Genomic DNA, 16,872 nt, shown 5'->3' with positions numbered 1-16,872 from the left:
CACAGTAAGAAAATAAAATAAGTCAACATTAATAAACATAGAATAAGAGTAAGGTCCGACAGGCCAGGGACGACAGAAAAAACAAAAAAAAACTCCAGACAGCTGGAGAAAAAAATAAAATCTGCAGGGATTCCAGACCATGAGACTGCTCAGTCCCCTCTGGGCATTCTACCTCACATAAATGAAACAGTCCTCTTTGTATTTTGGGTTCTCACGGAAGGACTTGATGAATATGGTCATGTAGACTTCTAGCTTTTAGTCCATTAATGTTGGAGCATCATGATGCTTAGAGTAGGTGCGCTACCACCACAAAGAAACCGGAAAAATAAACAGAACAGAGAGTAGGGGTTAGTACGGAATTTAGAGCCACCATGAATAGTTATTTTAATGAATTGAACATACATACAGAGTATCAGGATTAAATTAAAGTGAGGTTATGAGAAGGCCATGTTAAAGTAAATAACGTAACATAAGTAAATGACGATATAAAATGATGACTGATATTTGTATTTTGGTTCCCTGACACCAATGAAAATCAGATTGGATTAGATAGGATCATATAAGATTTGCACTAAGCATTCAGGTGTTGCATCTAACTGTTTTTATTGTTGTCATCTACCGAAGGGGGCTGACTTGATTAAATTGATACACTGCAGTGCATCTGAAAATTATCCGGTCTTCCTATGAGTTGCCCCAATTAGAGCATGTAACTGGTTTCCCCACAGGGTAGGTCAATTGGTAACTGACATAAAAATATTATGTAATTTCTTCCAAATCATCACTGCCAAGATCAACCACCTTCCTTGGACACTCTAGTAAGGTATACCCTCATAACCTAGCCCCTTCTATACCTATTGGAGCTGGATTAAGTGGGAAAGTGACCCCTAATCCTTTGGTGACTGTACATATCGGTGAACACAAGGTTGTTTCAGTGAGGTAAAAGCAAAATGTTTTCACCTTAACCTTCTAATGTTTATTTTGCACAAAAAAACAAACATATCAAACACTAGGAGTTAAACAAATAAAACTGATGCAACCTCAATGATTTAAATGTTTACACTGCAAGTTTTGTGTCAGGTTGTTCGTCTTAAATGTGTTTTCTTGGAGAACAGAGATAACAAATGTCACCAATGGGGGGGCCAACATTGAGCAACAATAAATAAGATCAAAACATCCATAAAAAAGAAAATATCAGATTACTCATGTCACACAATCACTCTCAGATATTCAGTCGTATGCTCACAAAGTTAGAAACGCATGTATTTTGGTTGAAATATTTATGAATAAGCTTCAGTGATCGTTTGGTTGTTTCCATGTTCACATTTACATTCACATGTAAACAAGACCCTGAAAATCTTACTTTGTAGTACAGTTCCTTCCCACTTAACATGCAGCAAGCAAACCACTCTCATCTATAAAAAAAATCATGACCTCAGGACCTATGGTTTTGAAATTCTATAATTCTGGAAAGGTTTACTACTTACGGTTAAATGGTTTAAATGTGGGGAGTCTGAGAAAAAACAGCTCATATTTAGGCTCCCAAAATTTATCTTATCTTAATACAACAAATCAAATCTCACCTGATAGAAGTACACCACCAGGACCCAGTGCTGAAGCCAGATCAGAGCGTTAGTGGTATTTGACAGAAAGTAACACGTAGCTTGGTCACCTTCAGCCTAATTGTGCCACAATGTGGCCTTACCGCCTGCAAGGCAAAGCATGTGTGCAGTACCAGTTAGGCAGTAGGCATGTGTGGATTAGATCAAGCCGTACTGGCCATGCATCACCCATTGTTCATTTATCAGATTTCAGGCCATTGTCCGATTCAGTACAATCCACCAATGTCATTTGACTCATGAGTCAATGGTTTTTCATTTATTGTCTGCTGAAATGCAGTGGGGTGGGGCTTCTCTACCATTTAGTAAGAAAGACAATTTACAGTACCATTGAATTTGTATTTTTTTCCATCTTCTCAGTATTTCATCAAATTGTAAATGCATCATCATAGGTAAAATGAACACTGCCTTTTATGTTTAAGCCTGCATACAAAGAATAATTGCCTTTATAGTAGAAGAAGTAGTCCGATTAAACAAAATGAGCACTATTTGTGCATATGTTCCTTTTCAGCTGGTTTTTATCTTCCTATGTTAAGTGAATAGTAGGGGAGTTGCATGAAGTTAATTTGGTGTACATCTTACTATTTTAAGTGATAAATTATTTTTTAACATAAGTAGACTAAAACAATTTGAATTAAATTAAAAATTATATGAATTATTGATTACTAATTCAGGTTAATTTATAGTAAATTTACCTTGTTTGATACTATAAATAGATTACTCAAAGACAATGGAAGAAAATTGCAGTATAATCTGGAAATAAGTTGCAGCTGTATCTCGTACAGAGCACCTGGCATTTGCTGAAACACCATTTTGGGACATAAAGGCATTAACTAAGCAATCTTTTTACGTGGATTCTGTTCTCAAAGACTATGATATGATATTTTTAGTAGAATATTGATGTAAAGAGTAATTGTATTGTTCTGTTTTGTAGGTTTGCAGGCTTATTGTTCACATTTTGAAGTCGTACACAATACATGATTGCCATTCAGATCTACTTCAAAATACTTTCCCATTGATGTAGATGTAATTTTTTTTATGATTAAATCAATGTATTCTTTTTACTTAGTAACATGAGAAATAAATAAATCAATACATTTTACAAAAGCTTAACTTTCAATGAAGTTTGACATGGGTTATCTTTAGACAGTTTAAATAAGCACAATCAAGTCAGGGAAAGGTTTGGAACACTGTGGTGGACCCCGTATACCTGGATGAAAGCAAACACTAAATAAAACATGAAAAAAGATCTTTTCAGTTGAAGTAAACACATAGGCTGGCTCAAAATGGTGATGTATCCAGTCTTATAGAGCCTGGGTAAGAAAGGGCCGGTCCGGGAGGGTGGACAACAAAAGTGATGTCAGAGTTGTTGAGGTCTTTATTCTTTGTCATGAGAGATTGAGGAAGAGAAAAGGCATTATGTAACAGCACCGCCCCGTGGTTTGGCATGTATTTACCATCGACAGGCCTTAAGCTGTCTCACATATGCACATTTATGACAAGTAAAGGATGTCTTCTGTTCCTGCTGCTGATAAAAAATTATCCAAATGTGATTTTAAAATTATTGCATTGTTATGAGCTGGAACAGATCTAGAAAATTCCCTAATTAGTGTATGTGATAATAAAATGAAGATGGCATTTTAATATTAGAGTGTATTCCTGAGAAAAGTGACAAAATATTGAAAGCATTTGAATAATTACAGCTGTCTGATAAACTGAAACAGTGGAGAGAGGAAAATATTGCTGTTTAAACAACTGGCAAAATATGTTAATGTTGTTCTTGTGGTAACTGAGCAGAAGAAATGTAGTTTACAGAGAATGTACATAAACCCATTACAATGTACATTAGATTGTTTCACACTATATGTTGATTATTTAGTTGACTTGTTGAATGTGTACTTACTTATTTAAGTGTTTTAGGAAACCTCCAATTATATGAAATTGTTGAATGATGAGACAAGATTATATAACTTTTAAATCCCTTTTATACAAGTTTTGAAAGCAGGTCCTCAATAGACAGATTTACTGTATGTAGAGTATGTTGTTTTATTTTCAGGTAAAAGGCTGAATTACTTTTGATGTTATAAAAATGTCTCCTGTACATTAACACTCATTATGTTTTCTGCACCATTTTTTTCTTGCACCTCTAGACTCTCCATGTTCACATTCGTATATTTACAGCTTTTATTTGAATGCTGAGGCTGAGATGGCCACCCTATTATTATAAGTTAGATCACTCCAGAGTGTGGGTGGCCTCTGTCTGCTGCACTAGTTGTATTTATCCTTGGAATTTTAAGCGGGTATGAGTCTTGAAGACTGCTGTGTATGCCCTGGTGTATATGCATTAATATGTTGTAAAGTGTGGGTTGTTAAACCATTTATTAATTTCTATGTAAAAAAAATAATCTTAAAGTATATCTAATCTTAATTGGAAGATAGTGAAGTGGTTTAAAAGCTGAAGCTTATTTGATCAAGGGTGGTGCAATGGTATTGTTCCTGCCTTTCAGTAAGGAGACCAGGGTTTGTGTTCTGACTCCCCCATGTGAAGTTTGCATTTTCTCCCCATGCCTACGCGGGTTTCCTCAAGGTGCTCCAGTTTCCTCCCACTATCCAGAGACATTCATGTTAAGTGAATTGGCAATGCTAAATGTGCCTTTGTGTGTACGTGTGTGGTTCGCCCTACAATGAACTAGTGCCCTGTCCAGGGTCTCTTCCTGCCTTGCGCCCTACACAGCACTCCTGTAACCCTGGACTGGATTAAGCTGGTTAGAAAATGACATGACAGATTTGTATGGACATACATGCTAGTTCTGCTAGCTAGTGGTGCTGCTTTTTGAATTAACTGTAGGGTAACAACAAAAAATTATAAGTCTTATTGTAGTCAGTTCTACTTGAAACAAATTAAATTCAGTGCTCTCCATAATTTTTGGAATAAAGACACATTTTTCCTTGATTTACCCCTCTTATCCACAATTTAAAGTTAAAAATCAAACAATTCACACATTATTAAGTGCACATTACAAACATTTATTTAAGGATATTTGCATAAATTTCATTTACACCATATAGAAATTACAACACTTTTTGTACATGGTCCCGCCATTTCAGGGTATTACAATGCTTGGTATAGTTAATGTCAAAGGTGTTTCTGATTACTCAAAATATTTGTCTTTGCTTCATTAGTGCAAGCATAAGATTCTCCAATTTTGCTTACATTTACAAAGTACCTTTAGAGTTTGTAGTTGCCATTGTTCGACATGAGGATAAGAGCTGCACCAGTGAAAGGCCAAATTGCAAGATGCAAACCACAGGTTAGCCACAAAAACAGGATGGCCAGATTACAGCTTATAAAAAAGTACTTTAAATAGCCTGCAGAATTCTGAAAAGGGTGTTGTGGATAAACGAGACAAAGATTAACCTGTATCAGAGTGATGGCAATAGTAAAGTGTGGAGACGATAGACACTGCCCAAGATCCATAGCATACCACTTCATCTGTTAATCATGATGGTGGGGGTGTTACGACTTCAGTATGTATGAGAGATTTGGCAAAGCATCACCCAGGAAGATACTCAGCACCGGGTGATGTCTATGAATTGCAAACTTCAAGCAGTCATTGCTTCTTAGGTATAGGCAAAAAAGTGCTAAAAATGACTGCATTAATATACCAAAAATTGCTATGTCCCAAATATTATGGTATACTAAAACATGAGGAAAAACTTTTGTAATTTCTACATGTTGTCACTGAAATGTATGGAAATACCCTAAAATTAATAGCAACCTAACATAATATTCTCAAGTGGTTTAATCCAATTCAAGGTAATGTAACCAGCAGTCTGTCTTGGTAGCACTGAGCAAAAAGCAGGAACCAGATCTAGACATGCCACTGTGATGGAAAAGAAAAATTGGCCACAGTGTCAAATCCTGAGAGGGTACCATTTCTGAATGTGGGTGGGAATGAAAGTATACTGTCCCCAGACTTCTGCATAAAGAAAAAATAATTTGAAAATTAAGTACTGTAAACCAGCTAACATGTGTGATCATTAAACCATAGTGAATCATTTCTCATTTTAACTACCTTTATAATTGATTATTAATGCTATAATATAATTAGTCTCTGAGCTCAGGTTTGTGTTTTTTTTTTTTTTTGAAGATTAAAAATTATTTGAGGGATTTTTTTCATTTTTAGAATTAGGGATTTATTAATAAGGTAGGGAGCAGAGGAACAGTATTTAAAGAATGATCTGAAAGATTTAATTACATGAGAGATAATTACAGTCTGAATGTTAACATCATGGATAATAATAAAGTCAGTTGTATCATTATGATAGGACATAGAATCTTTAAAATTTGGATACATGTCACTGAATTAAACAAGGTACAAAGCTTTTCCATGAGTGGCTGCTTCTACATTATTCTATTTATGTATGTTTAAATTAATAATATACCTATTCTTGTTTTGGTTTTAATGTCTGAAATTTGGATTGCAATGTAATATCATGGTTAAAAAATTAGTCGTCCTGAAGGAAGAAAAAAAAAGAAAACATAATGTGATGTTTCAGGTAATACAGCAGTGATTAATTTATAGTGATGAAGCCAGTTTGCTAATTTTCATTGTTACAGAAGAAGACAGTGTTGCTCAGACCCACTACATGTTAGCTATTTTTTAACTTATCAAATTACATGATTATGTGTTCATTTTTCCACACCTCCGCTTCAGGAGCCCAACTTAGCAGTTTCTTCTGTACAGCCATCTCCTGTCTTGTTGTTTTTCCTTTTTAAATGACCTTCATCCCACTTTCTGCCAAAATTTTCAAGTTCGCCTTTTGTTGCTGATGTTAAAGAAAGCTTTTAATTTCTCTCGTCCTTTCATGTGCTCACAACAGAAGTAAATTATCTTGTTTATCTTGTAGCTTAGGCTATTGCCTTCTTTCTTTAGCTCTTTAATTGCATTCTTTGGTTGTAACTGGTGTGTAGATCGGTCACAATGCTGTTCGCATATTATTTGTGATTATGTTAAAACATCTACAGTTTGGTTTAGTTTTTAGGTTGTGTTCTCTGTGTAATCCACTTTATTTGCAGATATTTTTCTTGTGTCTTTTTTAACACAAATATTTTTAGAATATACAAATATGGTAACTCACATTTTGGTGGGTTCTTGCAAATTATAACTTGAATATAACCCTCAAACATTAAATAACATTTGTAAAATTAAGATACTCTTAGTTAAAAGCTCTATTCCTGGGAATGAAGAGGCAGCAAATTTAGAACTACCCAAGTTCTGATGGCAATATATTTTAACGTCAGTACAGCTGCTCTTCTCCATTATCTTTTCCTGTATGGCGCTGCCTGTTAATATGATTTGTACACTAAGCTGATAGCACTCTGTATTGATTCACAGAGTGGATATGTAATGGAATTAAACTTCCAAGTATAACCCTATTAATGGGATGATGTAGTGGAGGTGAAAAAAAACTTTATTTTATTACTCAGCTGAAACTACATGAAAGCAAACTATTAACTAATGAGTACCCATTTATGCCTTTTGTTGTCATGATTTAATCTTCTGGTCATCTGGTCACTCTTATTTCTTTATGTGAATATTTTCAACTACTTAGATCAGAGCCCTAAACAAATATCAAAGTGGATAAAATGGAAAAATTAAAATTATGGAAAGAGTCAGCAGTAGCTCTTGCAATATCATCCTTTTCTTAAGAAAAAAGTCTTGATTTAAATTAAGACCAGTGAAGCCCCACTATAATTCTTAGGTTCATTATTCTGAAGTTTGGGAATCCAGTAGTCTCCTACAGGAGTCTAATGTATCCTTATAACTGAGACTGTACTGTGTGCTCTTAGAAGTAAGCATTAATCATTTTTATTAGCTTGGATTAAGCTATTTATGATTTTATATTTTGAAATACTTTTAATTTGGAGCCATTCCAGTGATTTAAGAAAACCACTACCTACTAACCACTACTTACCAGCAAGCACCTGGATGATACCCAAGATTGTGGAAAAATTTTCTGTTAATTTGTAAATATTACCACCAGGCAAGTGCTCAGCTCTACCTCACCTGCAAAGTCAAGTCCATGGGTATCCAAAACCACAGTCTACACATCCAGTGCATCCGGAAAGTATTCACAGCGCATCACTTTTTCCACATTTTGTTATGTTACAGCCTTATCTCAAAATGGATTAAATTCATTTTTTTCCTCAGAATTCTCACACAACACCCCATAATGACAATGTGAAAAAGTTTACTTGAGGTTTTTGCACATTTATTAAAAATAAAAAAAACTGAGAAATCACATGTACATAAGTATTCACAGTCTTTGCTCAATACTTTGTTGAGGCACCTTTGGCAGCAATTACAGCCTCAAGTCTTTTTAAATATGATGCCACAAGCTTGTCACACCTATGCTTGGCCAGTTTCGCCCATTCCTCTTTGCAGCACCTCTCAAGCTCCATCAGGTTGGGTGGGAAGCGTCAGTGCACAGCCATTTTAAGATCTCTCCAGAGATGTTCAATCGGATTCAAGTCTGGGCTCTGGCTGGGCCACTCAAGGACATTCACAGAGTTGCCCTGAAGCCACTCCTTTGATATCTTGGCTGTTTGCTTAGGGTCGTTGTCCTGCTGAAAGATGAACCGTCGCCCCAGTCTGAGGTCAAGAACACTCTGGAGCAGGCTTTCATCCAGGATGTCTCTGTACATTGCTGCAGTCATCTTTCCCTTTATCCTGACTAGTCTCCCAGTTCCTGCCGCTGAAAAACATCCCTACAGCATGATGCTGCCACCACCATGCTTCACTGTAGGAATGGTATTGGACTGGTGATGAGAGGTGCCTGGTTTCCTCCAAACGTGACACCTGGCATTTACACCAAAGAGTTCAATCTTTGTCTCATCAGACCAGAGAATTTTTTTCTCATGGTCTGGGAGTCCTTCAAATGCCTTTTGGCAAACTCCAGGCGGGCTGCCATGTGCCTTTTACTAATAAGTTGCTTTTGTCTTGCCACTATACCATACATGCCTGATTGGTGGATTGCTGCAGAGATGGTTGTCCTTCTGGAAGGTTCTCCTGTCTCCACAGAGGACCCCTGGAGCTCTGACAGAGTGACCATCATGTTCTTGGTCACCTCCCTGACTAAGGCCTTTCTCCCCCGATCACTCAGTTTAGATGGCCGGCCAGCTCTAGGAAGAGTCCTGGTGGTTTCGAACTTCTTCCTCTTACGGATGATGGAGGCCACTGTGCTCATTGGGACCTTCAAAGCAGCAGAAATTTTTCTGTAGCCTTCCCCAGATTTGTGCCTCGAAGCAATCCTGTCTTGGAGGTCTACAGACAATTCCTTCGACTTCATGCTTGATTTGTGCTCTGACATGAACTGTCAACTGTGGGACCTTATATAGATAGGTGTGTACCTTTCCAAATCATGTCCAATCAACTGAATTTACCACAGGTGGACTCCAATTAAACTGCAGAAACATCTCAAGGATGATCAGGGGAAACAGGATGCACCTGATCTCAATTTTGAGCTTCATGGCAAAGGCTGTGAATACTTACCATACCATACCATACCATACCATATTTATTTGTTGAGCGCTTAAAAACACAGCATTACAACTGACCAAAGCGCTGTACAGTTACAACAAGCAGGACTAAAAGCAAAATATTAAAAATAAACATTAAGAGAGAATTAAAACAGAGATACTAAAAACAGGTCAAGGGACCAAATAAAATAGAGAAAATAGCAAAAGGCAAGTGGAAAATGAAACAGGTTAAGAATTAAAAGCCAATGTGAAGAAGTGCTTTTAGAGATTTGAATGTGGCGACTGAAGCGGCTTGCCTAACCACTAAGGGTAGGGAGTTCCAGAGCCTGGGTGCACAGACGGAGAAAGCCCTTTCACCACGAGCTTTAAAACGTGCCTTGGGAACGGTTAGGAGCAGCTGATCTGTGGATCTAAGAACACGAGGGGGATTGTGACAATGGAGCAAGACACTCAAATAGGCGGGGGCTAGACCGTTTAATGCCTTATAGGTTAGGAGGAGAATCTTAAAATCGATTCTGAATCTAACCGGCAGCCAGTGTAGGGTTTTCAAAATCGGTGAAATGTGTTGGATTCTGCTACTTCCAGTTAGAAGCCTTGCAGCCGCATTTTGAGCCAGTTGAAGTCTAGAAAGCGTGGCTTTACTGATACCAAAAAGGCAGAAATAAGAGTAGTCAAGCCGGGACGTAATGAATGCATGAATTACTGATTCCAGGAGGTGGTTAGAAAGAATAGGCTTGAGTTTGGCGATTCGCCTTAGATGGAAAAAGCAGGATTTTACTGTGCTGTTGACTTGAGCATCCATTTTCAGGAACGTATCCATTTTGATTCCAAGATTGGAGACAGACGGTTACTGGAATGGGAAGAGAAACGAGGCCAAAGGGTGGAGCCTGTTTGCAGTCGGGACTAAAACAATGACCTCGGTTTTTGAATCGTTCAGGTGAAGGAAGTTTACAGCCAGCCAGTCCTTAATGTCAGATAGGCAGTCGAGGAGAAGTTTGGTGGAGTCAGTTGGCTTGAGGGAGAAATAAATTTGGCAGTCGTCAGCATATAGGTGATATGAAATTGCATGTTTTCTAAAAATCTTTAGGACATCATATCGAATCACAGGAAACACATCTTTCAGCAGTCTGGACGGCACCACATCGTCCGGAGAGCCCGAAGGCTTCATTGAGGCAACGATTTTTTCCAGATGGGGGAGCGAAATAGGTTCAAAGCTGGTGAGGGAACCGTGCGCAGGAGCGGCTAAATCAACAGAGTCAGAAGAAGAAATGGAGATCTGGGATCTAATGTTACTTATGTACACATGCTTTCTCATTTTTTTTATTTTTAATAAATTTGCAAAAATCTCAATTTACCTTTTTTCACATTGTCATTATGAGGTGTTGTGTGTAGAATTTTGAGGAAAAAAATGAATTTAATCCATTTTGGAATAAGGCTGTAACATAACAAAATGTGGAAAAAGTGATGCTCTGTGAAAACTTTCTGGATGCACTGTAAATGACTCTTATGAAAACAACGCCTCAGTATAAATATTAGCAATAACACATTTAGTCACTTCAGCAGCTATAACGTGTTCATTTTGTCACTTTCCTGACACCTTAAGTGCTGCAACTGTGTTCATGTTCTTAATGTACTGTAAATAACCCTTCAGAATTTGAACATGACAGTTCTATATCTCTTAGGCATTTCTGTCCACATATTATCTTTAAGAGATATTTTAGTAAGTTTTATTTATCCAAGATGTATTTTTACTTCACTATTTTCATGATGTCATTTCACAATATAATGATTCAATGTTTTACCTACCTAAAACTTAACAGTTAAAAAATATCAGTTGCCATTGTAATGTTATATAAAGGTACTGTATTACAAAAGAGAACAGCAACTTTGATACCCTATGAATGAGTAAATGTCAACCTGTAGATGTATCTTTCAAATAGACTGTGGACAATTTAGAATCCAAGAAATTAATAGATATCCGTTTTGTTTCAGTTCTTCACAAAGCAAGTGAAATAACCCCTCCCCCATCCCCATACATGTATGTAGATTTAGAATTGGAACGTCTATGATGCCCTATAAAATAAGGGTTAGTTTGTGGCTGTATTTATTGAGTAAAGTATAAACTAGAAAGGATCTCCTAGAGCAAAGTATGCATGGAAATGGCACATACAGATATAATTTAATGTATCACACATATATAATGATACCCATTAAAAGCACATTGTTGTACATGCTAGTTTTTTTCGATAACTTTTGTTAACATAATTTAGACAGAAAGTTAATCAAGAATATACAATGATACAATTAACCACATACAAATACCTCAATAGCATCCGTCTACATAGACAAATAGATGCCATTTATGTCACAAATAACCTTCTACCTATCATGACATAATAAATTAATGGGCATAATTCATAGGGATAGTTCAACATGCCTCAACATTACTAACACAATTGTAAATGGTAGACTACAATAGTACCTATTTTGTTTATGTACTGTAACATAGGTTATGTACAGCATGATCAAGAGGTCAGTTTAATTGTGGTTGCATGATGATTCAGTTATCTTTGAACACATACATTTGGGGTGTAACAGATACAGTGCATTAAACAAATATGTAGCCACTAGAGATGATGGTAGCAAGAAAAGTATATGGTTTCAACATTTATTATTATTAGCAACATCTATTACAGTAGAAAAATTTAGAAAAAGACAACATGATAAGTTTGAAATTAGCCAGATTTTTCTTTTATAGAAGTATGTGTTCACCATTATAGTGGGGAAAAAGCCTTACTGATGTATATCGGCACTTGCTGTACAGGCTGGGCTAGAAAAGAAGTTACTCAGCCTGTACACTGGTCATAATTTTACCAATCTGTACATTTTCTCTACTTTTCTACCAATTTTTTTTTATCCATTTTAATAATCATCATCAATCGGGAGCACAGGGGACACCTAGAATGTGTACATTTCCATCAGTGAAGTTATAGCCAGTCTTCCATTCTGACTCTATATGTACATCGATATCTAATAAAAGGATAAGTGTCTATGTGTCTACTCAGTTGCTATATCTCTGTCATTCCAATAGATTGTGCATCACAAACTTTACCATTTGCTTTTACGAATCCCATACTAAATGACATATACCAGAGACCTGTTTTTGCTTTGTGCACTGAGGTCTATGTTGAATAGTTAGATTTCAACCTTAGCACAACTAGTAAGTTTAGTATTTGGGTACAATTTAGGGTTTTTAAGGACTCAGGACCCACCTGTATTTTACCCTTCACAGATTATTTAAAATCGCAGGTCACCTGGCAAACTGCAATAAAGAAACATATTGTGTCTAATAAGTAATAGAAGCATATGGTATCCAATAGGTTACAGATGCTGAAAACATACCCTACTTCCCCCGAAAAAACATATGTTTACAGTATTTGGCCATGTATTCAGATAATTTGTAAATTTTAATTAACTAGAACTACTTTTTCCCAACTGGAGAAAAACATGTTACTCCTAAATACTAGAAGCTTTTATGAGTGTACAGATCAGAGTATATAGTTTTTTTATAGTATAGTTTGGATCATAGTAAAAATGTTTTGCATACTGATAGTAAAAATGTATTAATGAAGGCTGTTTTTCTAAACAGTTCTAAGAGTGCAATGGAAGATTTGAATACTCCATTTAATTTGCATTTGCACAGATAGCAAAGGAAAGGAAACAGCAGCAATGAAAGTGGACATGCTGAGAGCTCGGAACATGAAAAGGTATATCAACCAACTGACTGTTGCAAAACGGCAGTGTGAGAAGAGGATAAGACAATTGGGAGGCCCTGACTATGAACAACAGGAAGATGGGCTCACTGATGAAACTGATGGACCTCAGAACCAGAGGGTGAGATTTAATTGTAAACGACCAATATCAACACTGTGTTAATGCTTTGTAATAAATATATAGTGATATATAGTAATTATGTACAATTACCATATCATGATCGCAGTATTTTCTGCCAGAATGTTTACTTTATACATGGAAAACCTATAGTACTGCGTGCCTTGACTTATCACATGCAGTTTGACAGAATCATAATATTCTGGTATATATGCCTAATACTGCAACCTAAAGTTCTAGTAGAATTCCACTGGAACTTGACATATTTGTATATTTCTGTCAACCTCCTCCAACTTACATCATAAATTAGATAAATGGAGAACTCTGAAAGGATAAGTTTGATATTTTTCCAATTTAAATTATTTTTTCACATTTCTGGTATATATTAATTTGCTATATGAAGTTGTGTTCTAAAGTTTGTTGTTTTTTTTTTTACATATAAATTTCAAGATATGCCTAGCCTTTTCTTGCATATCTGTGTCCTTTTATAAAGGAGAAGAAAACCAGTGCATTTTTGTGAGATTCAGCAAGGCTGTGTGCTTAACATCAATGCCTGTTTCTCTCAGCAGCAGCCTTTCAGCCCCTGGAATATGGCTTCCTCTAGCATATCCATTTCATCTCAAAATCCTTTACCTGCTGCTGTTGAAATGTGTGTTATTAAATGTTGCTGTCTGGGAATAAATTGCTGTCTCTGTTCTTTAGACAACTAGACAATAGCCATTGAAAAATGTCTCGTAATCACTTACAGTCTTTCACTACATGTGATGAAGAAGTTCATAGACAAGCCTGAATTTTTTTAGCGCTTCATTTATTTCAGCCATGAATCGCAGAAATATGGGCTTGAGTAAATATCTACCTAAATGAAACACTGACGTATTGCCTCATCTGCTGCAAGAGCAACTTATCATATCATATATAATGTGATTATTGGTTTGTGGAGCATCTGTCTGTTTCACTCTGATTTAGTTTTTTTTTTTTATTTCCCCAGCATATTATTATTGAGCTTGCACATGATATGACATGACATGCTACAGAATGTGTGAAATGCAGAGTGTTGATTGACTTTGTGTACCTAATATTGCCATGAAGGTGACCATGGTTCTTTGAAACATCTAAGGCTTTGATAAAAAAAGGCATTGTATTGTTTTCAGCTTAGTTACTATTGTTTTGTGTACAAAGTAGAACTCTTATGCGCACACTTGACCAACATGCACCACTCTTATTGTGAATTTCACTGAATAGGCTATGTGATTGTACAGACTATAACAAGCAAAAAGTACTCCCTGCTACAATCGCTCCACCTTGATGGTTCTGAGGCTGATGATTTCAGTTAGGTAAAACCATTTATACAACCACCTGTGATAAAATTACAATGTTTTTTCTACACTTGGAGAAATTAGTACATAGCCTGAATCAGTTTCCATATGAAGAATAGACAAGGAGAGGCAAGCCATGGGAGAAGAACACAGTGCTGCAAAGGTGGAATGCTCACAGACTCGGACATTGCACAAGGCTGTAGCTGGATGGACTGAGGCAATTTGCAATTTGACCGTATATGAGGCGCCAACCATGGTGTCTGTATGTGATTCATTATGTGCACTAGCACTCCATAAAAACATGCTTTGAGTACATGTGTCACTAGAAAAAAACATGATTTCAGTATGCATGTGCTACCTGTGATGGCACACGTTTTGAATCATGTACAGTCACCATGGTTTGATTGTAGAACCCTACTTAGAACAGGTGATTTCATGATGTACTGACAGCTCAGCAGTTTTTAAGTGTGGAGACAGTTGAGAAGCAGTGGAATAGGTTTAAAAACATTTTACATATAATGCAGGACAGGTACCTTACAAAGTTTAGAGGTTGGGCAACACACTAAAAGTTTGGGAGTTCAGGGTGTAGTGTGTAGAATGGGGGCAGAATTGGTTATAGCAGAGGAAGCTGAGAGTTATGGTGCAAGAACTTTTCAGAACTGAATGATGTTAAGGGTTGTGTACTATGGTTGCTGCTATTTTTAAAATATATAAATGATTAGGATGGGAATATAAACAATGTGGCGGTCGGCTGGGGGCTTATGCCCAGCCGGGATGCCTGGAAGGACCAGGAGAGGGATTATACCTCCACTGGGCCATGAGAGGGCAGACGCCATGGTCTGTATAGGGGCCATGGGAACCGAGCAGAGAAGCTCAACTCTTTTGGGGCCCATGGCCACTACAAGGGGACGTCCAGAGGGTTAGGGAGCCCTGTATGTCAGCACTTCCACCACACCTGGAAGTGCTGCTGGAAGAAATACCAGGGACACCCGGAGTGTTTCCGACTGCTGATGCGGCACTTCGCCACACCAGGAGGTGCTGCAGGAAGATCGTCAGAGCGTACCTGGAGCACATCCGTGTGATTATAAAAGAGGCCGCCTTCCTCCAGTCAATAGCTGGAATCGGGAGGAAGAAGACAAAGCTCGGGAGAGAGGAGCAGAGGCAGTGTTTGGAAAGGTGTTTGGTGTAGGGGGCACTGTGTTGTGTGCGGGACAATTCTGTAAATAAAGCAGGTGTAGTTTGGAACTGCCAGGTTCTGTCTGTTGGTGTCAGGGCTGGTTTACCATGACGGCATCCCAGATGGGACTCTCTGCCTCAATGGCCTGACACAGCAGCACCAGACATGCCCGCGTCACCACAGAGTAGCCACACACATGGAAGGACCTTACCTGCAGTACTGGGGAGGAAAAAGACCAGGTGGTCCCTGAAAGCGGCGGATTCCCAGGCTTGCACTGTCATTGAAGATGTCCGGTTCAGCATAGCCTTTAGAGAAGCCACCCAGGGGAGAGATACTCCAGGGGACGGGACTGTGGAGGTAAGTCGGAGTCTCAATAGTGGTCATGCCTTCTAGAAAAGGACTATCTGGATCCGCATCTCCGCCTGAAGCACACCGATCTGTGGAGCGAGAACGAGACAGTGAATGCAGTGGTAGGGGCTGATTGTGCAGCAGGGCCGGTAAAGGCACGTACCAGACGCCGACTGGTGAGTGCCGGGTTTCAAACAAGCCGCTCCATGAGTTGACAACAGCCTCTCGCTACTTTACAGGGGTGCAGACGGCCCGGGGTCTCTCTTTCTCCCATAGGGAGACCCAGACTGCCGAGGCGCTTCGAAGTAAAAGGAAGAGAAACTCGTGGAGAAAAACCGGGGCTTCCGACAGTGAGAGACTGGTGGCAGTGTCCTCCCGTGCACCTAAAAGCCGCTCTATCTATGAGCAGAGAGAGTCCCTGAAAATAGTTGGTTTAACGTCAGTGCAGAGGTACCCACCCTGCTTTTATGTTTCGAGGACACAGGCAGTGGGACGCCGGTGTTATGAGTGCCATGGCTTTGATCACATGTGGAGACGTTGTCCGTATTGTAATACGGAGGGTGCCAGGGAGTGGCATCAGCATAGCGTCTCCGCACCCTTTTCCTGTTTATCTATTACAGGACAGGGCTGTGGATGTCGCCATGCCGGCCCCCCGCTGTGGAAAGGACCAGCCCTAGTGGGGCAGGCTGCCTCGCCCTACGTGCTTCAGCTGGGGGAGGGTCAGTGTGATAGACGGCTGCACAATACCTTCCCTGGGACACAAGAGGGCTACTGCCCTGGGCTGCAGGGGAGCCACAAGATCTGAGCTGGGAGGCTCCAACCTGTTGGGGCACGTGGCCACTGCCAGGGAGCACCTAAATGTTCCAGGCAACATGGACTACAGCACTTCCGCCACATCCAGGTATTGGATAAAAGGGGCCGCCTTACTCCATTCTGGGAGCTGGAGTTGGGAGGTAGCATGACGGAGCTTAATGAGAGAGG

General features: G+C 38.5%; 1 protein-coding gene across 2 annotated transcripts in view; it reads left to right on the top strand.

Annotated features, from left to right (window-relative positions):
• Positions 1-16,872, top strand: part of snx25 (sorting nexin 25) — a 423,222-nt gene that overhangs the window by 257,007 nt on the left and 149,343 nt on the right. For both annotated transcript variants that reach the window (XM_039750997.1, XM_039750996.1), the window contains exon 7: positions 12,863-13,053. In XM_039750997.1, coding sequence (XP_039606931.1) covers positions 12,863-13,053 — 191 coding nt within the window. The remainder of the gene's footprint in view (positions 1-12,862; positions 13,054-16,872) is intronic.

Source organism: Polypterus senegalus, chromosome 4, assembly GCF_016835505.1.
Source record: "Polypterus senegalus isolate Bchr_013 chromosome 4, ASM1683550v1, whole genome shotgun sequence".
NCBI classification, from domain to species: domain Eukaryota; kingdom Metazoa; phylum Chordata; class Cladistia; order Polypteriformes; family Polypteridae; genus Polypterus; species Polypterus senegalus.
The sequence above is the reverse complement of the archived record's forward strand: the minus strand, read 5'-3'. Positions and strand labels throughout refer to the sequence as shown.